This window comes from Ceratotherium simum, chromosome 35 (genome assembly GCF_057802395.1).
Source record: "Ceratotherium simum simum isolate JZ-2026a chromosome 35, ASM5780239v1, whole genome shotgun sequence".
NCBI classification, from domain to species: Eukaryota; Metazoa; Chordata; class Mammalia; order Perissodactyla; family Rhinocerotidae; genus Ceratotherium; species Ceratotherium simum.
In genome coordinates this window covers 4,575,882-4,602,044 of record NC_141934.1, presented here as the reverse complement: position 1 = coordinate 4,602,044, position 26,163 = coordinate 4,575,882, and the positions used below count along the sequence as shown (strand labels likewise).

Sequence of the window (26,163 nt, the reverse complement as noted above, 5' to 3'; positions counted from 1 at the left end):
GTTCAAAACTTTGAATCCCCTTTCTCTTTTTTTTCTCAGGGATGTGGGCCTTCTTGAGCACTTTTTGTAGTGGGGGTTTTGTGGCAATGAACTCCCTTCGCTTTTGTTTATCTGGGATAGTTATTATTTCTCCATCATATCTGAAGGATATTTTTGCTGGATAGAGTATTATTGGCTCAAAGTTTTTGTCCTTTAGAATTTTGAATATATCGTTCCACTCTCTCCTAGCCTGTAAAGTTTCTGTCGAGAAATCGGCTGAGAGTCTGATAGGAAATCCTTTGTATGTTATTTTTTTTTGTCTAGCTGCTCTTAATATTTTTTCTTTGTCATTGATTTTTGCCAGCTTTACTACTATATGCCTTGGAGAGGGTCTTTTCATGTTGATATATTTAGGAGATCTATTAATTTCGTTCACTGGTATTTCCAGCTCCTTCCCCATGTTTGGGAATTTCTCAGATATTATTTCTTTGAACAAGTTCTCTGCTCCTTTTCCCCTCTCTTCTCCCTCTGGAATACCTATAATCCTTATGTTGGATTTCCTAATTGAGTCGGATATTTCTCGGAGAGTTTCTTCATTTCTTTTTAGTCTTAGTTCTCTTTCCTCCTCCATCTGGAGCACTTCTGCATTGTTGTCCTCAATTTTGCTAATTCTTTCCTCCATATTGTCAGCTCTGGTACTTGAGGCTTCTAGATTTGTCTTTATCTCCTCTATCGTATTTTTCATCTCTAAGATTTCTGATTTTTTTTTTTATAGTTTCAATCTCTTTTGTGAAGAAACTCCTGATTTCACTGAATTGTCTGTCTGTGTTTTCTTGTATTTCATTAAGCTTTTTTTATGATGGCTATTTTGAATTCTCTGTCATTAAGCTTATACATTTCTGTGCTTTCCAGGTTGACTTCTGAGTGCGTGTCATTTTCCTTTTGGTCTGGAGATTTAATATATTTTTGCATGGTGCCTGTTGGTGTTGGCTTACCTTTCCTCATAGTGAAAATATATGGTTGCAGATTCCTCCTGCTGTTGCTGGGTGGGGGTCAAGTGCTGTGTATTCTGGCCCACCTCGATCCTTGGGCACTCTTGTCAGCCCCTGGCTGATCTGTGGTGTGGCTGAGTGGAGGCTGCTGTGGGGGAAGCATGGAAACAGCCAGAGCTGGAGTGCAGCAAGGCCAAAGCAGCTGGGGCTCGGGTGCAGGTGGGTTGAATCAGCTGCAGCTGAAGTGCCGCTGAGCCAAAGAAGCTGGAACTGGAGTGTGGTGGGCCAGAGAAGCTGGAACTGGAGTGTGCTGGGCTGAAGAAGGAGGAACTGGAGCACCGCTGGGCCAAAGAAGCTGGAGTGTGATGGGCCAAAGTTGCTGGCCCCAAGTCAGCTGGGGCCTGTGCACAGGCCAAGATGAAGCAGCTGGAACCAGTGGGAGAGGGGGTGGTCAAGCCAAAGGAGGAGGAGCTGTGTGGTACGCTCCAGCCAAAAGAGCTGGGGCTGAGGCACGGTGGAGCCAGGGAAGCTGGGGCCGTGGCTTGGTCTAGCTGGAGCAGCTGGGGCTGTGGCAAGGTGGACTAAGCTGCCGCTGCCTCTGGTGCGGAGGCACAGGCTCGCCCCACTGCTGGTTGGACCGGGAACCTGGGGGCCGCTGCCTCTGGGGACAGGGCTGAGCTGAAGCGCCGCTGTGTTGAAGCGCCAGTCAGGCAGGCCGGGTGGGGGATGGGCGCTTACTTTCACCTCCCCGATCTCAGAGGTTTCTCACCTCGCTGTCGCTCTCTGCTCTCCTGAGGGGCTAGCTTATTGAAACTACCCTCGCAACAGTTCCGCTCCCTCGGTAGGGGGATCCCCTCAGACTGTGAGGGGTCTTGGAGAGCACCGTTTTTCACGTGGTGAGCCACCCCTCCCCCTCCTCTGAGACCCACATGGTCTCAGTCTCTGGGTCGCAGTCCTTGGGGAAGGAGGGGAGCTCCTCTTACCTCCTTCCACTTACTCTGGAGATTCCAGGACCTCAGACCTCGGGTATATGGCTTCCTGGGTGCCTCAGACATCCCCTGTGTTGTGTGAATAGCTTCTGTTGGAATATGAATGTCCTTTTTGTTGTGTCTTAGAGGGGGAGAGTTCAATGGGGGAAGTTCACTCCACCATGATGCTGACACCACTCTCAAAGTAATTTCTAAAAAGTGTTTGTTACGATCACCAAGAAAGTCAGTGCCCAGTCAGTTCAATTCAGGTAAACACAAAATACAATTCTACTTATAACACAGATCAGAATACTAGCTAGTTTTCCAGAAGTAACTCAGAACCAGTGCCAGGAGCTACTCAAAACCAGATTACCAGGGGCAGCTCACAACCAGTGCCAGGAGTTGCCCAGATCCAGAAGCAACTTCATGAGTGAACTTTTTATCCTGCTTCTAATTACCTTGGGTGGTTCCGGCCCAAAGGTTGGGCCTCAGTCCACTAGGATTTCCCACAATATAAGCCAAACTTACATTTCAAAGGTGTGAAACCAGAGAGACAAGGTAAGGGACAGTTGCTTTCTTAAAGTTCTTCACCCAGAGCCCAGAGACATCTTGATCCAGAAGCTGTTTCTTCTCCCAAAGGGAAAAAACCACCTTGGAGCCTGGAGCACCACAGCAGGGAACAGAAATCCAATCAGTCGAGCCTGTGGACAAAATTATCTAGGCAGCAACTTAGGGTCAACAAAAAGATCCCACAACCTGCTAGAGGTTCCAGAGCCTCGAGCAGGTGGTTACAGGACCTTGTCCCTTTATGGTCACCAGTTGTTATTACATAAAATTGGGGTTCTCTTGCCTGATGTACATAAAGAGTCAATTAATTATGGCATCAGACTTTGGGGGAGAAATCAACTTTATTTTTATGAGACTGATCTACAAAGAGACTGGGGGGTGTGCCTTCAGATCTGTCTCCCTGATTCAGGATTTGGGGTGAAATTTAAGAAGTTAGGGAGAACATGGTGACACAGAAATGCTTGGTGGGACAGGTTTTAATTGCTAGGCTTCAGGCATTGATGGTAAGGCTTTAAACTTTTTTTATGAGGTTCTAAACTTTTATGATAGGGCTCTAAACACTTATGATGAGGTGGGGAAGGCATTTTAACACAGGATCTTCCAGAATGAGGGACCCCACACATCTGATAAGAGTCTGACGTTCAAGTTCCAGTCATGTCCAGGTCCTTTGGGTTCCATGGGAGAATCTTTTGTTCCTCAGTCATTTCAGGTCAAGATTTCTTCTTCTGCACATGCTCTGGCTATGTGATTTTGCATATTTTCTGAAGGGCAATTATTAATCACTCTGTTGATAAGAGATGGGGTCAGTTGAACTGGTCCTGGAAGCGCTGCAGTTATATAAATTAAAATAAAACTATGTACCCAGAGAGAAAGAAGCAAATTAGGGATAACATAAAAGGTTACAACCCAATTTATGAGGCATTGAGAGCAAGTATCCTTGTCCCATAAATCTTTATAAAACTGAAGATGCAGCTCTACAGGCAGTTCAGATTCCACCCCTTCCCTTTCACCAATGCTAAAAGCTCCCCTGACTCAAAGCCTGGTAACCTCTCCAGGAACTCTTATTTAGACCATCCCCAATTCCTAAGACTGAAGGAAAATTTAAATCAAGATTACCCTGAATCTCCTGGGAAAAAACTTGTGTTCTTTTCTCTCTGTCCTTTGAAGTTGTAAATTTGTCCATATCTTTAGAATGAATGTAAACACCCCAGGAGATAACAGCCCACAGTCACCTGAGACTAAGCCTGGCTAGCTGAATCAGTAAAGCTTGATGTTCAAGAAAAAGAAAGTGGGGGAAAGTTTCATTTTAAATGCAGGCTGCTAGAGAGGCTCTCTCCCCCAAATCTAATTCATCGCCTCTTTATCTACAGCAAAGATAAATCTTAAAGTCTTCTCCCCAAATATTAACAACAACAACAAAAACTTTTAGGCAGGTAACCTTAACTTATTCTATCTGCTAGAGACACAATTATTTGTAAAATATTGAGTTTTGTATTGTACCTGATTCATGGCTATAATTTTTAAAATAAAAGCTGTAAGATCTCTGTGTTGGGCTATAAATACGTATGTACACTATACATGTGTGATATTTTTCTACCGCCAGATGGTATTAACAAAATTAACTTCTAAAAAGAGTTCTATTTAATGAACTTAAAGTAAGGGCTTATATAAATTATTTCTAAATATAATAGAAACTAACGCAAATGTGTTTCAAGTTAACATGATATAAAATAATCTTTGGTCAATAAAAGCTTGCTTAATTTTACTGGTTTAATGAAAGGCATGTCTTCAGAGTTCTCAGCCCTGGAGATAATGGAAATATACAGCTTTTATTCTACGTGGGTTATTAATCAAATAATCTCATGTTATCACTGCTATAAAATTTGTCAGCAAGAAAAATTTAACTTAAAATGATAGCTAACTACTTTAACATCTCATAAAATTTTCATGAATAATCTGTAATTGTTAAGAATGAATGAATTATATACACGTTAATGAAATAAGGAATTTTAAGCACAATTATTATGTTTTCTGGAATGTGTACTTTAAAATAGCTTCCCCAAATCTTTTGGTAACTTGAAACCTTAGAGTTTTTATAAGTGAAAGTAAATGATAGAAAATTAATTGAATATGTACAAAAGATAAAACAGATCTCCAGATAAATTAAAACAGGAAAATGTTAATTACTGAAGAGGTGTCTCTCTACTTTTGGCTTCTTACTATAGAAAAACTAAAAAATGTCTGGGTCTATGAGTAAATACGTCTTGTGCCACATTAAAAAACTTATGCTATGAGAAAAATGTATGTTTTCAGTAAAAGAAGGTATAAGAAATGGAAGTAATTTTGTTAAGAAAGTAAATTTGTCCTACAGTAAAACTGGTTTTGGGAAAGAAGAGAGGACAAATTCTGAATAAAAGAGAGAGTTTGTGGAAGGGGAACCATGAGAAAGAGTCTTGTGGGTGGTCAAGCTGGCTAAGATTGGAATGAATTTAATTAAGTAACTGAGTTTTAATATAAAAAATAAGCTGGTGCAATATTAGAATTTGGCTTTCTCTCTGTTTGTTATAAGGACGAGGTTTCTTTGACTTTTAATCTACTGCTGATAAAGAGATTATGAAAAGTTTTACTTTACCTTTGAGTAATCTTCCTAAAAGGCAAGGATGTTATGTTTTATCAAAATAATTTCGTGTGCTTTGGGGCCAGCCTGGTGGCGTAGCAGTTACATGTGTTGCTCCACTTTGGCGGCCAGGGGCTCGCAGGTTCGGATCCCAGGCTCACACCAACGCACTGGTTGTCAAGCCATGCTGTATTCGCATCCCATATAAAGTAGAGGAAGATGGACATGCATGTGAGCTCAGAGCCAATCTTCCTTGGCAAAAAGAGGATGATTGGCATCAGATGTTAGCTCAGGGCTAATCTTCCTCACACACAAAAAAGAAAAAATAATAATAATTTGCTGTGCTGTAGGTTAAACACTGAATCTCTCCTATTACAGAAAGCCAAGGTTTTGCAGCTATGTAACCTACTGTATTTGTCTTTGAAATCTTATTGTCACCTTGGTTACACAGATAATTAAATATTAAGTTTCATAGTGATCTGTGATCCTATTTAGGCTAGTATTTTAAGACCCTCTTTGATATTTTTGACAAACTACCCCAAGTCAGATTCTAAATGAAGTCTTTGTTGACCTCTAGCTAACGTTGGATTTTTCAAAGGATCCTTGAAACATCTCAAAAAATTGGTTTTCTCTCCTTTCAAAAAGAGATATATTAAACTAATTAGGCTTATCTGATATGTTAAATTACACGAGAAGCATTGTCAAATAAGGAATAACATTAAGCCTTCTTTATGTTATGTCTTTACAAGTAAAAGAGTTCCAGAAATTATGTGAAATCCCTAGGAGTCTAACATGTCCTGGGATAAAATGTCTGTCATCAAAATCAAGGCTCACACTAAATATCAGGAAAGCTCATTAGCTGACTTTCATATAAAGACAGCAACAACAGAATCTATAAAGATTGGCAAATGCGGATGAGGTCTATTCTGCCTCTGCAAAGAACAGTCCCTCATGGCTAGACTTTTGCCATCCTGATGTCCTTACAACATGGCAAAAGTCTGCTCCTAAAGCAGAGAAATCAAGGTGGGTAAACAATGGCTGTAAATTCAACAGTCAGGACTATGGGAATCCCAAGATGCCCACTGGTCTGTTCCCAGTTCTCTGGCAAATCCTATTTTTCAGTTTTTACATTCCTTCACCCACTATAGGAAAGACTATTTCTGTCCCCAGAGGCCTCAGAACTCCTCCCTCTGGGTCCTTTGAGCACCTACTTCATTAAACTACCACTTCCTATGGCTCATCAATATGTTCTTGTTATTGTCTGTGTTTTCTGACTGGGATAATGCCTTTCCCCTACCACAAAGCTGATGCCCCCATAATGGCAAAGAAACTGTTAGAACATGTGCTTCCCACTTGGGATGTACCTTCCACAATCTCCAGTGACCAAGGCACCCACTTCACTGGGCTGCATGAGCTGAAAAATATGCTCTAATGTTTTGTTTTTCCAGACTCAAAAATATGTTTTCTTGGGGACGGCCCAGTGGCGTAGCAGTTAAGATCACATGTTCCACTTTGGCAACCCAGGGTTCACCGGTTCTGATCCTGGGCGTGGACTGATGTACGGCTCATCAAGCCCTGTTGTGGCAGCATCCCACGTAGAAGAGCTACAACTCTACAACTATGATACACATATGTACTGGGGCTTTAGGGAGAAAAAAGAAAAAGAGGAAGATTGGCAACAGATGTTAGGTCAAGGCCAATCTTCCTCAAAAAAAAAAAAAAGAAATGTTTTCTCTTAATCTATTGACAAATAGTAAGACATATCTTTTAGAACAAAGATGAAACATTGACTTTTTCTCCCTATCTGATCCCTCCAGAATTCAGAAAGTCGCAGTGAATATCATTATTTTCACTTGTATAAATAATAAAGCCAAATTTTTAATATAAACAAATTAGTTTTGCTGTGATTATCTTTGGGAAAAACATCTATGGTAATTGTAGAGAGAAAAATTCTGTTTGCAACTTTGTAGATATTAGATTCTAGTCCTGTTAATTGTCTTTGAGTTTTGTTGTATACTGTGGACTAGACTCCTCTGGCTTAAGATATTGCCTTTGGTCTTGCTGACTGTTCACAGTCGCCTCTTTGGAAAACAAGAACTAACTCCACATAAGCCTGTCACCAGCAGATCAGTGTCTGTTGGTTCACAGCCTTCTGCTGATGCCCTGTTGCCTTACATGAGTTTGACCAGCTACTGAGTCTCTACTTTCTCATGCTCAAGCCCATCATCAACAGGTTCAAGACACCTTCCTGGATTCCAATTTAAAGGATCCTGTTGGTCACAGTCTAGAGCCTGGTGACTGGATATTCTGGAAGCATCATCAGAGAAATGCAGCCCTCGAGCCCTGTTGGAAAGGACTTTAGTGACTGAAGGACATGGCTTCCCAGGACAGAGCCTTCCTGGCAATGAGGGAAATAGCAACATATTGAACAGTTGTTCTGTGATGCTTTCTGCAGAAAGATCTAGATCAAAAGGGGAAATGTGGACAGAGATAACAAAGCAGAATAATGTATGTCCAGGCTTCTAAAACAGAGCTGGGAGGCCACTAAGGAAATGGGGCTTATGCACGCACACCATGTCTCTACCCAGAGGGAATGTAGCTTTTGAACTGTGCTCTTCTGTTGTCTTCTGGACCTTCTCTCAAGAAATATGTTTACTCTCATAGATAAGAACTTTCTGCCATAGAGGTTGCCATAGCAACTGATCACATATAGCCAAGAATTAACAGTTGTTTCCAGCACCAATCACAAATCCTACAAAACCACCTGTGTAACTTATCTCTTTTTGCCTTTGTAAACCCCTGCCTCCCTGTCCTCCTCAGAACACATTTTGGATTTCTGCCTGAATCTGTGTCTCCTGAGTTGCAATTCTAATTGCCCAAATAAATATCTGCTATTTGCATTGTAGTGAAGTTTTCCTCAATCAGCATCTCATAGTTCTAGAGGCTAGGAGTTCCAGATTAAGGTCTGGGAGGGTTGATTTCTTGTGAGGCCTCTCTTCCTGGCTTGCAGAGGGCTGCCTTCTTGCTGTGTCCTCATGGGGGGAGGGGGAGAGAGCAAGCTTTCTGGGTGCTTCTTCTTATAAGGATACTAATCCTATCAGATCAGGGCCCCACCCTTATGATGTCATTTAACCTTAATTACTTCCTTTCTCCAAATACAGTCACATTGGGCTTAGGGCTTGAACATAAGATGTTTTGGGGGGGAAAATTCAGTCAATAGCACCCTCCTTCCTCGCCAGGAAGAAGGCCTGGTGCCACACACATAACTGAAGTGTAGCCAGATATCACATTGCGTTTTTAAGGAGTATTTACATTTCTGATTCTAAAAGTAACATATACTCGGAGTAGGAAATGTGGAAAATGCAGAAGAATATAAACAAAATAAAAATATGTAAACCCAAACCTAGAGATAAACATTATTAATATGCAAGGGTTTTTTTTTATTTTTTGCTCTTTTTCTTCTGAGTATTTGCATTCATACATTTTTTTTACACAATTTGGATCAAATAACATGCTTTTCTTTTTGGTAACACCTTTCTTGAGACATAACTAACATACCATATAATTCACCCATTTAAAGTGATGGAGAACCCAATGGTGTTTAGTATATTCACAGAGTTGTGCAACCATCACCACAATCAATTTTTTAACATTTTTATCCTCTCCAAAAGAAACCCATGCCCTTTAGCTGTCAACTTCCAATCCCTACCATCTCCCCAGACCTAGGCAATCTCTGATCTACTTTCTATCTCTGTGAATTTGCCTGTTTTGGACATTTTGTATAAACAGAATCCTACAATGTGGTCTTTCATGACTGATGTCTTTCACTCAGCAGAATGTTTCCAGGTCCATCCATGTTGTGTGGGACACATTCCTCCTGCTACATGATCCATTCCTGCAACAGCATGCTACTCCTTTCTTTTCTCTATTAAACAGCCGTATTGAGAGACAATTCACATGCCATACAATTCACCTATTTAAAGTAGACAATTCGATTTCTTTCACTACATTCATAGAGTTGTGCAACCATTACCATAATCAATTTTAGAACATTCTCATCACCCCAAATATCATTCCTTTTTATTGTCAGATCATATTCCATTGTATGGGTGCACCACAGCATTCATCCACTCATCAGCCGGTGGACGTCTGCACCTTGTGGACATTATGAAGAACGCTGCTATGAGCATCTGTGTACAAGTATTGGTGTGCACACATGTGTTCATTTCTCCAGGAGTGGAACTGCTGGGTCATCTGGTCAACTCCATGTTTACACTTTTGAGGACTTTGCCAGGCAAACCATGAGATTTTTTATCTGAATTTTCTCACTTTATCAATCATGTGCATTTTCACGAATTCTTAAATGTTCTTTGAACACTTGGCTTTAATGTTTTCAGAGTTAACCAATCCCTTGTTATCCCACATTTAGATTATTTCCCATTTTCATATTATAAACAGCATTTCAGTGAACATCTTTGGCCATCAATTTCTGCATCTCTGGTTATTTCTGTAGAGCAAAATAGTCACAACATTGGGTCAAAGCGCACAGGCAGTTTTAAGGCTCTTGGTGCATAAAGACATATTGCCTTCTGAAAGAGTTGCATCAGTTTGCATTCTCACAAGTTGAGTTTGGGAATGCCAGTTGCACACCACCCTATATTTTCATTGTCTCCTGAGGTCACCAGGGCAGGGACTTTGGGCATATTTGACCCCATGCCCACCTCAATGTGCAGCACACCGTACAAGTTTATGTTACACAAATGAGTGAGAGCAGAGGAAGGCAGTGCAGGGACCGTGGGGGCCGAGGAGTGTACAGGTGTCTGAGTCATCTAGAAGGTTGGTTCCGTAGGAGTTACTACCCAGTTGAAATGGGGACTCAGTGCCGATTCAGGTGGTAACAAGGCATGTCGAGGCCCAAAACCCTCCATGTGGAAGTTGAAGTGCCCAATGGAAGATGAGTCACTCCACAGTAATTTAGGGGCAGACACTGGTGGGGACGGTCTGAAGACGGGCAGCAACTCTGTTTTGCACTCCACTCTGCTGGCAGCAGTCTTTACGCAAAGTCCTTGGAGAATGACCTTCACTGAGCTGGCGAGATCATCAAACTCTCTGCTCACCTGGAATTCTGAGGAGAAACCCAGAACAAGGTAGCACATCATCACTTTCTGAGAACTTGACTTCTTTTACTTACACACACAGGGTCTCGAAGAAGCTCCTCAGGACAGCTTCTCTCCTCTGGATGATGATGTCATTACTCCCCAAACTATTACAATAGAGAAGTGCAGGGGCTCACGGGGGCTTTTGGGGGTCTGCTCTATTTCTTGATCTGGGGGCGGATTACATAGGTCTATGCTGTTTGTGAAAATTCACCAGGACCTGTCCTTAATCCAGGTGCACTATTCAGCATAAATGTTATTCCTCTACAAAAAATGGAAACCAGAGAGGTTGGGGGAAGAGAATGAGCGCTGAGTCTTTCTCTGCACAGGCCCTTTCCCTGGGGTCTGTGATCTCATCCCGTCTCACAGTGACCCTGGCTAGTGGGTACGAGCCCCATTTCACACAAACACAAGGCTGAGTCTTGGGAAGGGGTTTACATGGACTGTAAGGATTCAGACGTATTCTCCTTAAAGCTGAGGATACAATCCTGGCTCAGCAGATTAGACTAATGATAGCAGTGAAGGAAGAGGAAATAGAACATTGTATCTAGACTAGTGCTGATCTCTGAATCAGAATCCAAGACCCAACATTGATGGATCAGGATTTGGTTTCAGGCCTGTCTGACTCCAAACCCCACGGGATTTCCATTATACTAAAGCTTCTGATAATAACCACACATCATAGTGAATAAGCATGTAATGTTACAGAACAATTTCATACGTCACTCCATTTGTTTTAGAATGATCGAGTCGGTGCTGACAGGCATTCTCAGAGCAGAGGGAACACGGTCAAGGCAAGCTCATCTCTGCCTGTGGAGCCGTAGAGACGAGGCAGGTGGATGGAAACAAGCACCTTCAGCACCAGGTGTCCCAAGCCTGAGGGCTGAACTGTGAAAACACATCTCTGGAGAGTCTTTGACTCAAGTCTGGATGGAAATAAATCAGGGTGAGTATAAGCAGTGATATGGGACTAGACTTTCTTTTAATAATTTGCATTTGGGGATTCTCTACTTAATGGTTAAATGCCTTTAAAAATGACATTTTCTTCTACATTAAAAAGGCAAAATAGAGTGAAAAAGCATCCTGGTATCCCTCAAAACCACACAAGGGAATCTTCTAGCACCAGGATCCACCTGCAGGCAGGACAGGCTCGGAGGAGGGGACACCTTGCAAGGCCTGAACCTGCAAACCCAAACATCAGTGAAGAGTGAGCATCGTGCCCGCCCCCCCCCGAGGCAGCTATTCTCTCTGAGCCAGTGAAGAACCAGGCAGGGGTCCGAGGTGAGCCCAGGGCGGCACCCCAGTCAGGAGCAGGAGTGGAGCCAGAGGGGTGTCATGACCCGCATTCAGGCCTGGGCTGGAACGTGGACTCAGCCACACCATGGATCTGGGCAGGGCGCTCTAGTTCTCTAATCCCCACTTTTTCCCTTTAAATGATCCCTCACGGGGATGTTGGGAGGATCTGAGGTGGGGTTTATAAAAAGCTCCTACAGAGAAATCCAGCAGTTCCAGGGCGGACACTGGATTCTCCTGGACAGATGTGAGAACACTAAGGCAGCCTTCACTTCACCTGGCATTCCTGGACACCTAAGAAACACACACGTGCACACTGAGAAAAGCTGAGCCTGGGGAGGCCGGGAGAGCAGCATGAAAGGGAAGGAGGGATTCCTCATCTCTGATGACATGGCCGAGGATGGCCCCACTGTCTCTGCTCAGAGGGCATCTCCATGCACAGAATGCCCTGGGTGAGGTTGCAGGGCCAGGGAGAGAGGAAGGGAGTGAGTGCTGGCTGAGTGCCCACCCAGTGCCCACTCTGTGCCGGGGACAAAGGTACAGACACAGGAGACACACTCTGCCCATAAAGAGCTCACCCGGTGTGGGGAGGAGAGGAAAAGGAACATCATAAAAATGCAGTGTGATAAGTGCAACTAGAGAGTTGCTCTCCTGGGAGTAAAGGTCGGATGGGGACAGAGCCCCCGAGCTGAGTTCCACAGATGAAGTGGGCAGTGCTGGGCATTTCAGCAAGAGGAGCAGCAGGAGCAAAGCAGAGGTGAGAACCCGCCCCGTGTGCACGGAGAATCCCAGGCAGCTTGGAGTCAGAGGATGGATTTCAAAGCAGGAGGGAAGAGGGGGATGTCAGACCCCAGATCCTGAGGACGTGCTGTGAGTGACACACTACTAAGCTCGGATTTATCCAGAGGGGAGCTGCTGATGTGCTTAGAGGAGGGAAGGACAGGGGCAGGTTTCTGATTTAGAAAGATCACCTGGGAGCAGGTGGGAAGGAAGGGCCAGAGAGGAGAAAGCAACAGGACCACAGGACTGGAGGAGGGGAAGTGAGAAGGAGGAGCAGGCAGCCTGGGCATGCTGCAGGAGGTGAGATGAAGGAGGGAAGATGCTGGAAAGAGAGGGAAGGGCGAGCGCTGGACCCCAGTTCTGATGGGAAGGAGTCCCCCGGACCAAGAGGCAGCCCTTAGAGGGAGACGATGCCTTCATGTCAGACTCTCAGAATCCGATGTGCCTATGGACTATCTGGGGGAGCAACCAGCAGGTGGCTGGAAATGGGGTTCCAGAGCTTAAGAGAGAGGTCTGGGTTCCAGCCAAGGGCAGGAGAGGAGTGAACCTCAGGCTGGGGATGGGGGTGCTGTAGGGGGCTCCTCTGCCGGTTGAGGGAGCTGAGGGCCAGGCGGGGCTGGATCCCTTTAGAGTTCATGGTTCTGTCCTCTGAGCACATGCTGTTGGCACAGTGGTCCTCATGGACCTGCCCCACCCTGGATCACACCCTCCCTTCTCCATCTCCCGCTCTCAGCCCTGCTCAGCAGCTCCCTCCCCACTGGCAGCCCTGGAGGAAGGAACCCCTGCTGTGCTCACAAGGCCTCAGGTAGGTCTGAGCCTGGGTCCAGCAAGGCCAGAGGAAGAGCAGAAGAGAAGATGAAGGGGAGGGGCCAGCGCAGTGGCATAGTGGTTGTTTGCATGTTCTGCTTCGGAGGCCCAGGGTTCAACAGTTCAGATCCTGGGCGCGGACCTATTCACAGCTCATCAAGCCATGCCTGAGGTGGCATCCACATGGAAGAGCTGCAACTCCACAACTATGACACAGAACAATGCACTGGGGCCTTGGGGAGAAAAAAGAAAAGGAGGAAGATTGGCAACAGATGTTAGTGCAGGGCCAATCTTCCTCAAAAAAATAAAAAATAAAATAAAAGAGATGAAAGGGAAGCAAGGGTGCCCTGGCCATCTTCAGCAGAGCAGCACCCAGTGGGCTGAGAAGGAGGAAGGTCAGCTGGGAGGGAAGGAGGGAGGGGGAGGAGTCTGCAGAGGGGCATGGGCCAGGCCAGATGGGTGAGTGAATGGCAAAAGGAAGAAGTGGTCATAAGAAGAAGCCAGGAGGCCCCTCCCCATCTGGGCTCTGGAACCTGTGTCCCCTGCTGCCACTGGGGTGGGGAGATGTGACAGAGGAGGGATCTGTGTGGACAGGCACAAGCAGGTCTGTACGGGGCCTCCCCTGTCAGGCTAGCACTCACAACAAGAATCCTCAGTGTCTGGTTGACTGGGAGGCCCAGGCCCAGGCTCAGGGCTCCCACTGCAGAGATGTGGTTGTTGCTGCAACAGAAAGACATGTGCGTGGTGCTGCCTTGCACACAGATCTCCCCAGGATCCCAGCTGGAGCTGCTGGTGCATCCACCGGGTCAAGCTTCACGTTCCAGCCTCCACACAAGCCCTGGGGACCCCTGGGCAGATCAGTGAGTAAAAGCTGGATAATGACTCTGCTTCATCAGAGGCTCCCAGTGTTCAGGGAGATCTCTCAGCAAACACGCCTAGAGCGTCCCTCCTCTGGTGGAGACCAGCAGCTGCTCCCTGGCCCTCAGAGCTCAGCAGGCGCTCCCATATGTTCTGCCCCAGCTGGCACCCTCTACCTATCACCATGACAGCATCTGTTCTGGAAAACCACCCAGCTCCCTCCCCACGTCCTCTCCACCTCCTCCTCCTCCTCTTCCTCCTCCTGCTGCTAGACCTGAACTCCAGGCCTCAGCACCGCTCTTGGCCACTTTGTCTCGGAGCCAGTCCCACTTCTGTCTGACTCCTCAGACCCCAGCTCTGGCCTCGAATTTCAGCATCTCTCATGGCCTCCTCTGGCCTTGGCTCCTTCCATGGGGAGCAAAAGTGGGCAAGATTGCAGCGGGCAGGCCCTGCTCACTCTGGCAGCCCATCACCTGTGGGGCCTCTGCCTCTTTCCTTCCCTCTGGCTTGCAGCCCCTGTTCTGGCGACCTGCTGAGGCCTGGGACCCTGCCTGGGCCTGGAGGGGCAGCCCCCACACAGCAGGGCCCCAGCAGCCACGTGCTGAGCAGAGCATGTGAGCTGCACCCACCCTGCACCAGGCTCTCTGAAGATGCTTCATACATATGTGTGTGATTCCCAGCCGCCCACCTGGGCAGTGGGAATTAAGAGCCCCAGTGTTCAAATGATGAACTCCAGTGAGAAGGATGGAGCTGGGCACTCTCGGATTGTGGCTCAGGCTCCATCATGGGCAGAGTGTGGTAGATTTGGGAACTAAAGTGGTGAAGAGCAGCAAGATCACAGAGCCCGTGGTCCCTGGGGTGGTATGGGCCCGGAGACTATGACACGGGGGACACCCCATGCTCCTCACCTCGTGTGGAGTTCCTCCAACACATTGTCGATCTTAAGTGCCTCACGCACCACAGAGGAGCAAGGATCTGCAAAGCCATTTTATGAGATGTCCCGGACTCTCAGGAAGATGTTTGCCTAGAACACAAAAGAGCAAAGCCATGGGACCACATGTGACAGGGCAACAGCCTCAGGAGCCCAGAGACCCAAGGTGCAAAGAGTGCGGACAGAGCATGAAAGGGCAGAGTCCAGGTTAGAGTCTTGTGGCTTGGATGGTGGTGAGCAGTGGAGCTGGTCCCCTGGAAGCACAGTGGAGAGAGGGTGTGGATGTGAATGACCCTCAGAGCCCGCGGGGGGCTGCCAGGTGGCAGCAGGTGCCAGAGACACAGCGATCAGGCCCTGTGCCCACTTGGGGGCCTCTCAAGGGCAGGGACCCCGAGGCACAAAACAGTCCATGGGCCCAGGGGCATCAAGTGAAGGGCTGTTGGGGGCTGTGATTGGGAGAAGAGCGGAGCTTGTGGATGTGCTGGGAAGACAGAGCCTGAGATGCCACCTTGTGGGCAGGAGCCCAGGTCAGCCCTGTCAGAGGGCACGGCAGTGGCTGCTGTTCCTTGAGGAGGACCCACAAAGGGACCTGGCATCAGGAGCACTGCAGGCCCCTATACCACCCTGGCAGGGGCTGGAACCACCCATTCCAAGGCCCACAAGCCACAACACCCAAGGGATTAGGTGGGCTGAGAGTGTGCTGGCACCCAAGGGCACCCGGGTATCATCTCAGGAAGCATCTGCATATGCCCAACAGCCAGCGTGTGTCACCAGATGTCACCATGTCCCCACCGAAGTGTCTGTGATGACTGGGGAAGATGTGTGACGTTCAGTTTCAGATCCCTCAGTAAGTGATGTAAGAGTGGACACGGGGAGATGGAACACTGTCATCCATTAAGTGGAGCTGGGAACGTTAAAGTCACTTAAAGAAATATTCTTGAAGCTCTGCCAAAAGATCCAAGGTTCATTTCTGAAGAGCTGCAGAGATGGAGACTGGCACCTGAGAGACCTGCCCCCAAAAGACAAGCCAGAGGGACTGACAGGTGGCGACCTCATACCTCCAGAACTCTGGCAAAGGCCAAGGCTCCTGGCCGTCAAAGGTGATTCCAGCTCATGTTAAGCTTGCTAAGTTCTATTGTGACAGCTGGATCTTAAGTTAGCATGACAGAAGCCACCTTAGGGAAAGGAAGCAATATTGTGACTATGACTCTGACTCACTCGTCTCTGTGAATACATTCTAGCCTACATGTAGCCTAGATGATTAAGCACTTTTTGCTTTTGCAAAATACATGATCTGCTAGTTCTGTGATGCTTGCTTACGTATATCTCCCAGCTGTGATAAGGATAACTTTATTCTCTGAGTTACCCAGGAATATGATGACCTCCAGAAAGAAAAACTGCATTGGTACCCATCACAAATGACAGAAGACAGAGATAATGAGGCACCTTGAAGTTCATCACGGCGGATGGTTGATATCCCTAAACCCCCTCCTTCTCTGCCCATTTCCCCTATATAACTGCCTCAAGATTCTTCATGACTTTAATATGATTCTTTACGACACTATTCCTCCATCTCCTGATTATGCTACATAATCATATAAATTTTCCTTTCTCAACCACCAACTCATTTGCAATTGATTGGCACCAGATTGTAGTGAGCAGAACGAGCCCATTTTTGCTCAGTCACATTTTGTTTTCTGCCTGGGCTGGTCCAAGCATCTCCCCTTCATAAACACCAAGAGAGACCTTCTTATTCACTGTTTATTGTTTCAAAAAATGATACTGATGCCCGCTGTGTGCCAGGGTCTCTGCTGGGCATGAGGGTCAGGGGTTGAACCCAACAGGGGCCTGCCCTGCCCTCAAGGATTTCACATTTAGTGCGGGAAACGTAAATACAAATTAATGGGATGTGAGCTATTCTAGACTACAAACAGGGAGGCATGGGAACAGAGTTGGGGCTAACCCTGCCTGAGGGGGGTCAGGAAAGTGAGGACAGAAGAGATAACCTTGAAGACTGAGGGACTCCCACGCACGTGTGCATGCACAGCAGAGAGCAGACACAGGAAAGAGTGAATGTGTGGAGGCCGAGGGAGGATGGGGCACTTGTGGAAACGCACACAGGCCTGGCACTGGCAGCAGGGTGGGGGGAAGACAGTGAAATGAGGTAGGAGCCATGGGCACTTGAGAGATGCTGAGAGCCTCGAATGCTAGGACATCAGTCTTGGGCGCCACCCTATCGGGGGTGGGGAGGCAGGGAGGGCTTTAAGAAGTGACAAGGCTGAATTCCTTAGCGGTGGGTGTATGGGATGGGCTGGGGTGGATGGGGCAGAGATGAGAGGCCAAGGGACTGTTGGGAGGTATGTGGCATAGTCTATGGCAAGAAGTGACAAGGCCAGCACAACTGTGGTGAAAAGAGGCAGGGGTGGTAGAGAAAGGAAAGTGGGGCCCTGTGGGGTTAAGAAACCCTGAGAGATACTCAGCATGTAAAATGGGCAGCAGCCTCACCCACCCACCCTGCTCTCCACTCTGTCGGCACTCAACCAGTCTGGCCTGCGTCCAGTTTTCAGAAGTGCTGGGACCAACGTGCCTCCGGGCTGTCCCCCTGTGTGCAACTGTTGACCCCCTTCTTCACCTGGCTAACAGCTCCTCATCCTTCTCATCTGGGGTCACGGTGTCAGGAAGGCTTGCCCACCTGGCTGGGCTGGGCCGCTTTGGGCTCCAGGTCCACTTTCTTCCATCCTCCCAGGCTCTGACCATTAGACCTCTCTCTGCCTGGCCAGTCTCTCCTGCCAGCCTAGGACTCCCTCAGGGATCTGAATTTGACCCCTCTCCATGGCCCCAGCATCGAGCACAGGTCTAGTAAGTCTAGTCCGAAGAAATGCACAGGGGAAAACAGATGCACTGACTGAACAGGTTGCTCAGCCAGCCCACGGGGCCAGAACATGCCGGGGCAGACACTTTCAGAACCTGGGAGAGCTCCCGGCAAGGCGGGTAGGCTCCTGTGCTGCCTCCCTGAGAACAGGGCTCCAGACTCCATACCCAGCGCTGGGTCTGACCCCCGCAGGTTCTCAGATAGGGGTACTTTCCTTCTCCTCAGACACTTCCAGGGCTGGAAGTAGAGGGCAGTGGTCTCCCACTTTGTACGGAAGCCCCTTCTTTGCTGAACAGCTAGAAGGTGAGAAGGTTCTACAGGCAGGAATCAGCATTTTACAGCTCCAACGCTTGGTCTTCGTGACCCCTGCATTCGTGACCCCTGACCCCTTCGTAACCTCCTCCCTTGGGGAGACTGAGACCCAAGCTCCTTCACCCTCCGGGGAGTCGGGCCCACCCGCAGACCCCTACTTTAGGAAACAAAATGGCCCTGCTGAGTCTGTCCTTTTCCAGGATGAAGACCACCCCCTCCCGTATTTCAGCAGCCTCTGCAGGGCCTTAGCCTCCAGCCCCTCCCTCCTGGCTGCCTTCCTGGTGCTCACCCTCTGACAGTGCAGACCCAGAGGGACACCTATACTTAGTTTCTTGAAAGTCTGAAATGAGCTTCTCTGTTAATTTCACTGACTTCCCACAATAATTTTCTTAGAAGGTAAACTGACTCTCTGGCAGTTAGATTCTAGCGCTGATTCTCACAGGCCAAGTCTGGTGCCACCTCACGTGCTCTAAGCAGTCTGACACAGAGCAGTGACTCCCAAAACTTCTCAATCAGACAAATCTCCTGGGGCACCAGCTAAATACAGATGCACAGGCATGCCCCCAAGAGTCTGGTTCAGCAGGTCCAAGGCCCAGGAATCTCTATTTCTAACCCACAATCCCAGGTGATTCTTATAATTGATTGGAGTTGTTGAAGACAGGCAGGTAGAAATGCATGTACCTTGCAAAGCAGACTGCCCGTGCAAAGGCCTTGGGGCATGAGAGAAAGTGGTGAGATCAAGGAATCCCACTGTTGTCCTCCACAGACTTGGAATAAAATCTTCACGCCTTTTGCCATGATTTGTAGCCCTGCAGCCCCCTGTCGCCTCGCCACCCCACAGCCTGGCCACTCTGCCCTGGCCCAATAGCCCAGTCACACTGGTGTCCGTCAGTCTGAGAAACAGGTCTGCGTGTTCACTGTTCTTCTGCTTGAAATGCGCTCCCTCTGGTCTTGCCATGGCTGATTCCTCCCCACCCTGCACATTTCAGCTTCGATGTCACCTCCTCACAGAGGCCACTCTGGCCACCCACCTAAGCAAGGATCCCCATTCTTCTCTAGAATCACACCTTGTTTGTTTCTTTTGTAGCACCAATAATTATGGAGAATGACCTTGTTAATGTGTGTTCCCTGAGGTCAGGGCCTCTGTTATGTTCATGCTGGGTCCCTACTGGCTAAGTCAGCACCCAGCACAGGCAGCAGTGGGCAATGAGATGTCCAGGCAGTGGACTAAGAGTTCTGTGTGGGAGGAGTGAGAAAGGGGCAGGCTGGAGGGGGCATGGGGAGAGGGGCCAGAGCATGGATGCTCAGAGTGGTCCTGCCAACCTCCCCCCACCCCTGTCCCAGGAAGACGGGCCCCATGGTGGCCCAGCCCAGATGAGACGTGCTTGGTCACTCAGCTGGTTAGAGCTCAGGTCCAGGGACTTCAGGACCATGTGGGCCAGCAGGAGTTCAGCAAGGTACTAGGCCACCTGCTCCTCCAGGCCATTCCCTGCCAGCTGTACCCTCTGCGTGGCCAGGTTCACTGTGAGGGTGGCACACACAGCCTGGGCCCCCACTGCTCCCAGCTGGTTCTCTGACAGCTCCACATCTGCGGGCCAGCACCACTTCCCACTCAGTGGGATCCAAAGTCAGACACCGCCCTCCTCCAGCTTTCTCCATCCCCCAAATCTCCAGGCCTGAGGCAGTGGAAGGGGCTTTGCAGGCAGACTGTCCTGGGGCTGCATGGCAACTCTGCAACCCATCGGCGGATGCCCCACCCCCACCCCATGGGTCCACGAGCTTCTTTGTCAAGGGATTAAACCACCTCCTTTGTGGTGCTGTGAAGGATGCTGTGATGGGGCTGCAGCCACCCCGTTGATGACTCGTGCCTGGCAGCAATACAATCGCCACAGGAGCCCTCACAGCTGCATCTCTGGGGACTGGCAACGACAGCCCAAGTGGCCATGCACGGAGCACCTACATGGCCAGACTCTCTGCTGAGCTTTTAATGCTCATCACAACCCCGAGGGCTAAGTGGTATTGTTGAGTCCATTTCACAGATTGGAAACTGAGGCTCAGCGAGGTTGAGCTGCTTGCTCAGGGTCACCCTGCTCTTCCCTGGCAGAGGCAGCATTTGGATCCAGCTCCACCAAACCCCCCAGCCCTCCCTCCTCTGGCACAGCCAGACCCCGTCTCTCTGTGTTGAAGGACTCTCCCCCTGCAGTCAGGCATTGGGAGACCACCACCTGCAGGGGGTGCTGCCCAGCAGAGGGGGGTTGGAGGTGTGGGGCAGGTCAGGAAGGGAGTGGCATCCAGACTTGGGTACTCCACAGAGGGTCTATCTCCACCCCCACCCACCCCACCCTATGATGAGGCCCCTTTCCCAGCAACACCAGCAGGTCCAGGGGGAGAAGGCCTGGCTGGGGGGGCCCAATCCCACAAGAAAGGGAAGACTCAAGTCTGCCCATGTGTCTCTGGCTTGGCACCTATCACAGATGCTGCTGCCTTTGCTCAGGGCACCTGAGGGGCCTCTGCTCCAGCCCCACAGAGCCCATTGTCCCAAAAGACCAGCCGCTTGACATAGGGATTGGAGGTCAATGCAGAAGGCAGAGCCTGGGGCCCCTGGGACCAAGGGGCCTGAGAGGCCTGGTCCTTCCCAGGGCTGAAGGGCCCACACATAGCTGGTCACTACCCTGGATCCTGTTCCCAGGGCTGAGCCTGCTCGCTGCCCTCCAACTGGAAGGCCTTCACCTTCCCACATGCCCAGGGGACTCCTGCTTCCCCTTCTAGGCTCCACCAGACCACCTGGAGCCTTCTCTGACCCCCCAGCAATTAGGGGCCCCTTGCAGGCTCCCCAGCCCTTACACTGATCTCCATCAGAGCCTGGATCCCATCTGTCATTCAGATGTGGGGGATGGGACACACCTGGCACAGAGCAAGGCTGGGGAATGTGTGGAGAGGGCTCAGGGAGGGCCACTCCCATGGCTTCTCCTCCCAGGTCCTCCTCTCCAAGCCTGGCCCAGGGTCCCTCCAGGGGTACCTGGGGCCCCAGGCCACGATGCCGCAGGCTCAGCTCTGGGGCGCTTCCCTGGCGCAGGAAGCAGGAGGCAGGCACGACGCTGTGGGCCCAGCAAGACCTCAGGTGGACGGTATCCTTGACCAGTTCTCCGAGCCCATGGGTGCCTGATAGAGACAGGGGTCCATGTGGCCCCCTTCCCAGGCACAGCCGCCTGCCTCCTCCCCTGCCCTCTGTCACTACCCAGCCTATATCCCCTCTAGAGGCATTTTTTCCTGTGCTAGTAGGGACTCCTGCCCCATATACAGATGGGGACATCGAGGCTCTGAGAAAGCAAATCCTTGCCCCAAAGTCACACAGCGAGTAGTAGCTGATCCCGGCAGAGCCAAGCCTAGGACCCTGCCTGTCTGACACCGAAGTGCATGCTGTGTCTTTTCTATGGGATCACAGACCACTTATGTTTTATGCACATTTTATAGGGGAAAACAATGAAATAATTCTAAGTACTATACATTCATCAGCTTAGTTTTTCCCGTGGGTTGGGAAAACCCAGCCCTGATCCCATTGCAGGAAGATGTGGGACACCCCTTCGTAGATGGTTAGTCTAGGATTTTGCATTTTAACATCATCCTGGAAGCAGGTTCTGAGGGTGGAACAAATGATGCTGCCAAGAGCATTTTGGTGAGGCCCCGGGGCTGGAGGGGCCACCGGCTGCTGTAAAGGGGTCCCACGGAGGGATGCGCTCTCTGCTGGACAGGGGTCCCCTGACCCCTCGGCCCCAGCCTGCCCCCTCCACCCCTGCCTGGAATCCCAAAGGTAAGGAGGGAAGCCTGAACCCCCTGCCTGGGGCACCTGTCTTCAGGTTGGAGTCTGAATCTGCATCAGAACCCCTCTCGGATTCCAGGACCCCTGCAGGACGCCCAGCAGCCAAGACCGCCTCCTCCTCCTGCTCTTCGTTCTCCCCAGACTTCTCACAGGGATCCCTCATGGTTCCGCCCATTTCACAGTCGCGGGCACAGAGGCTGGGACTGAGCCAGGCCCCTCCTAGAGCACATCCGGGGGTGTTGGCGGAACTGCCAGCTGCATGGACCAATCAAATGTGGCATGCAGTGAACAGGCGCCCAAGGCAGCCAGTAGAGACACGATCCCCAACAGCAGTCGCTGGGGCAGCCATGTGTTGTTGGTGCTGTCACTAGCCTGCGCTAATTTGAGCCTGCTTCTGGTCAGGGCGCAGAAGGGGTTGCGCCATGGGCCAGGCCCAGGCCTGGGCGCCTTGCGGGCGCTTGTTCCCCCTGCCGTCCCGTGTGGGTCCAGCATCGCACCCCTTCCACGGACTGGGGACCGTGCTGAATCCAGAGCTGGGCGTTAGTCCCTGTGCTGGGGGGTGGGGCAGCTCTGCCAGGCATCGCACAGGAGGGCCTGGGAACCTCGCAGAGCCAGCCACCCTCCTCTCTGGAGCCAGAGTCCCGCTCCCACTCTGTGGGTCCCAGTTCTATCTCAGGCTCCAGCTTCGCATATGCGGCTTCCTCCTCCAGGAACATTCCTCCCCAGCTGTGCTTGTAGAACTTCAGAATCTGCAGGTGTCAGCTCAGAGGTCCCTTCTTCCTGAAGCTTTCCTTGGTCCCTCCTCTGAGCTCCTGTCTCCCCCATGTCCCCTTCTCAAAGTACCTATAACACCTGTCATCCTGTCATACCACAAGGAGGTGAGGCCAAACGGCAGGGGAGAGGGGCTGCTCCACTCTGAGCCCCAGGGCCAGGCAGAGGGAGTCAGAGAGGAAGGGAGGCCCAGGGCAGCTGGGGATAGGGACTGAGCCCAGGGCGGGGGTGGGGCTGGGTCCTGCCCCCAGTGGGAGTGTCCCTTTAACAGCTGCTGGCCTGGCCTGGCCTGGGCGCCTGCTTTTCCTCCTGCTTGGCTGGGGCTGCAGCTGCTCTGCTGACCCTGCTCCCCGGCAGCCAGCAGGAGCTGAGCGCATGGACTTCCCGGGGGCCACGACAGGCTGGGGGCTTCTGGATTACAAACTGAGATGTAGGTGATGACCAGGAACTGAGGGGTGGGCGCCCTGCAGAGGCTGCTGCAGCTTGGGGTCATGGTCTCCGTGGTGGGGTAAGAGAGTGGCTCCTGGGCAGGTTGGCTGGAGGGACCGTGACTGGTCCTGCTGGGCTGAGGGTGGGGTGTGACTCCTCAGGGGCTGGACTGGTGGTAGTGGAGGGGGCAGGCTGGGACAGGGTGGGGGCGGAAGGAGTGATCTCCGTCTGTCTAGAGGCAGCAGGTACAAGAGCAAGCCGCGTGCTCGTGTCCTCCTGTGTGCCCACCTGCCTCCTTTCCTGGGCCTTGTCTCCAGCACCGTGTTGGGCTCTGGGCACAGAGCAAGATGGGTCTCACTCTGCCCAGGAGGCCCTGGGAGGGGCAGGAGGTAGTCCCTGACACCTGTGAGAGCTGGAGACCAGGGGCCACTGAGAAAGACCACAGTTGTGGCTGGGTCAGGGGAACCTTTAAGGAGGGAGCTGCGTCTGGCAGGGGCAGGGGAGGGTGAAGGCTGGTGAAGGAGGTGGTGGTGGGCATCTTGTGTGAGAGCCCTGGATCTCTGATGTATGGCCGGAACTTCTGGGCTGTGCAGGGTGTTTGGGGTGGAAATGAGGCTGGAGAAGAGGTGGGGGCCCTGAACGCTGTGCTGGGAGCCTACAGGGTGTAGTGGCTGAGTTGGTGGGGCCCAGCTCTGCCACTGTTCACTGTGTGCTGGGGACACACCACACTGCCCATCGCCTCCTCCCCAAGTGGGCCCTCCTCGCCGCAAAAGGCTACCAGGAGCAGGACCTGAACCCCAGATTACAGTCATCAAACTCAAAGGGCTTTCCGTCACCCAGATTGAGAAGCTGGGGAACCGGCTGTGGGACATGGCCGACTTGGTGAAGCCGCCACAGGTGGGTGCTTTGGTGCTGCTGCCAGGCGCTGACACCTCTGACCCCACCCTTGCAGCGAGTGTGTACAAGAGGGGCATGTGATGGGCCGGGCGCTGTCACAGGGCCGGGCTCAGGAAGGGCCAGACAGAGGAGTGGCCCTGGACAGGGTTCTGGGGGATGTGTAAGAGGTTTCCAGGTGGACAAGGGGACGGGTCAGAAAGCCAGGCCAGAGGTACTGCATTTAGAAAGGCTGCACCCAGAAGAGTGGAGGGTCTGGGAACTCAAGGCTTGATCTAGAGGGAGGGGTGGAGGGGCAGGGGGCCTAGGGCCTGGAGCTCCTGAATGCTCTCCTCCCTAACCTGGGCCCTGCGGTCTGGCTCCTCTGCCCATCCCACACTGCATTTCTGGCCCCTTCTCCCTCCACCCAGATCCTCTACAGCCCCAGTTTCCACCTCTGTTCTGTTGATGCCCCAATTGTAGCCCCGGTGACCACCTGCCCCGAGCACAGCTGCCTCCTGATGAGCACCCACCACGTCCAAGGAGAAACCCTCTCCCTCTCCCAGTGCAGCCTCTTTCCATCCACTGAGGGCCATGCCGTCTACCAGGACCAAAGCTGGACCCAGCTCCCCACCTCCCTGCCCCCCACTCCTGTCCATTCCTTCTCCCGACGTGTTTCCCTGCTGCCCCCGCTGTGCCTGTGGTCTGCTTGTGGGCCCCCAGGTGCGCTCCACGCAGCAGCCAGGCTGAGCCCTCACAGGTGACACCATCAGAGCCGGCCAGCCCTTGCTTTCCACCCTGGGAAGTGTCCCTTTACGTGATGGTGACCACCAAGTCCCTATAGTCCTGAGCGCTGCCACACCCCTGCCCTCTACCCAGCCCTCCCCTCCCCTTCCCCGGTGTGCATCCCCCCAAACGTGCAGAGCTTTCACATGCAGCACACTGTTGCCAGCCACCTTTCCCCACAGCCACGCAGGGGAAGAGCTCCCTGGCAGAGCTCACTACCTGCTCCCCCGGCACTCAACCATGTGTGCCGTGTGGGGTCCACCTCCCCCCTAGCCTGGGCAGGCACCAGGCCCAATTTCGCTCTGGATCTTCAGTATCTAGAAGCAGGAAGCTCTTGGAAAACTCTGGTTGAGCGAATGAGAGTGAACATGAGAAAAAAACTTGCCTCAAAGAGGCGGACAGGGGCTCAGAAATGGCCAGGAACCCAGCCAGCCTCCTGCCTCTGCCTCAACTTGCCTCACTGGAGGCGTTTTCCTGGGGCACAGGGTTGATAACTGGATGGGTCAGGACCCCTTCCCTCACAGACCCGGCTGCCAGCTTCTGGCCTCTCCCACTGAGGGAGCCAAGCAGGGGCCCACCCTGACCCTTGCCTTCCGGGGAGAGATCATGCTCTTCTTGTGAGCAATTTCCTTGTGACTCCAGAACAAGTTCAGGGCAGATGCCCAGAAGTAAGGCTGCCTGGGAGCTTCCCAGTGTGCCCCTGTTCCTCCACCAGCCCTGGGTCACCAGCCATGCCCCCCTTCTCCTTCCTAGGTGACTGAGGGCTCAGTATATGCTGCTGTGTCCCAGGCACTGAACTGAAACCTGATCGTGAATCATTTCATTTGGTCTCACAAACATCCTGCCTGGCAGGTATTACTGCAGTCCCCATGTAAGATGAGAGGACTGAGGCCCAGCCAGGTTGAGTCACTGACCCAGGCCTTCAGCCTGTGGGTGACAGGACTCTGCACCTCTGAGCAGTCCTGATCCTTCCACCGTTGTTCTCCATGAGGTTCCCCAGTTGGGACCCAGGACATAGCCCTGGAAGCCTCCCTCCATGGTGACGTCTTTCCTTAACTGAGTCCAACATGGAATCACTAGCTGGGCTGGAGGGTCAGTGTGTGGCCTCCTGTCCCCTGAGTCCTAGTCGTTGGTCCCCCCGCAGTCGCTGGGGGCCACATGTCCCTGGTTGGCCGCGTCCACAGACGAGGTGAGGCACATGCACAGAGAATGTGCTGACGTTCAGAAACACACACGATGTCCCTCCCTTGCTGAATGCTCAGAGACGTCTAGTTGATTTTCGGTTTGTAGACTGTCCTGAAGTTGTGCTGGGGCCACAGTTCTGTGCTTTCTGGAATCCACGTGGTTCCTCT

General features: G+C 50.9%; 1 protein-coding gene and 1 pseudogene across 1 annotated transcript; one reads left to right on the top strand and one right to left on the bottom strand.

The window, feature by feature from the left end:
• Positions 1-9,936: 9,936 nt before the first annotated feature.
• On the bottom strand, positions 9,937-22,115 carry LOC106800230 (ribonuclease inhibitor-like; annotated as a pseudogene).
• Positions 22,116-22,374: 259 nt separating this feature from the next.
• On the top strand, positions 22,375-25,572 carry LOC147912422 (P2X purinoceptor 6-like). The gene is made up of 5 exons (XM_087423584.1): positions 22,375-22,491; positions 23,081-23,153; positions 23,904-24,049; positions 24,457-24,748; positions 25,565-25,572. The coding sequence occupies exons 1-5, from the start codon at positions 22,375-22,377 to the stop codon at positions 25,570-25,572; spliced, it is 636 nt and encodes a 211-aa protein (XP_087279710.1).
• Positions 25,573-26,163: the final 591 nt, after the last annotated feature.

What these genes read in the sequence shown, in the direction of transcription:
- LOC147912422 (XM_087423584.1), top strand. Translation starts at nt 22,375, where the DNA reads ATGGGCCAGGCCCAGGCCTGGGCGCCTTGCGGGCGCTTGTTCCCCCTG. An exon ending in TGCTGAATCCAGAGCTGGGC is followed by an intron (nt 22,492 to 23,080) that starts GTTAGTCCCTGT and finishes GCTCCCCGGCAG; the next exon opens with CCAGCAGGAGCTGAGCGCAT. An exon ending in ACTTGGTGAAGCCGCCACAG is followed by an intron (nt 24,050 to 24,456) that starts GTGGGTGCTTTG and finishes CCCTCCACCCAG; the next exon opens with ATCCTCTACAGCCCCAGTTT.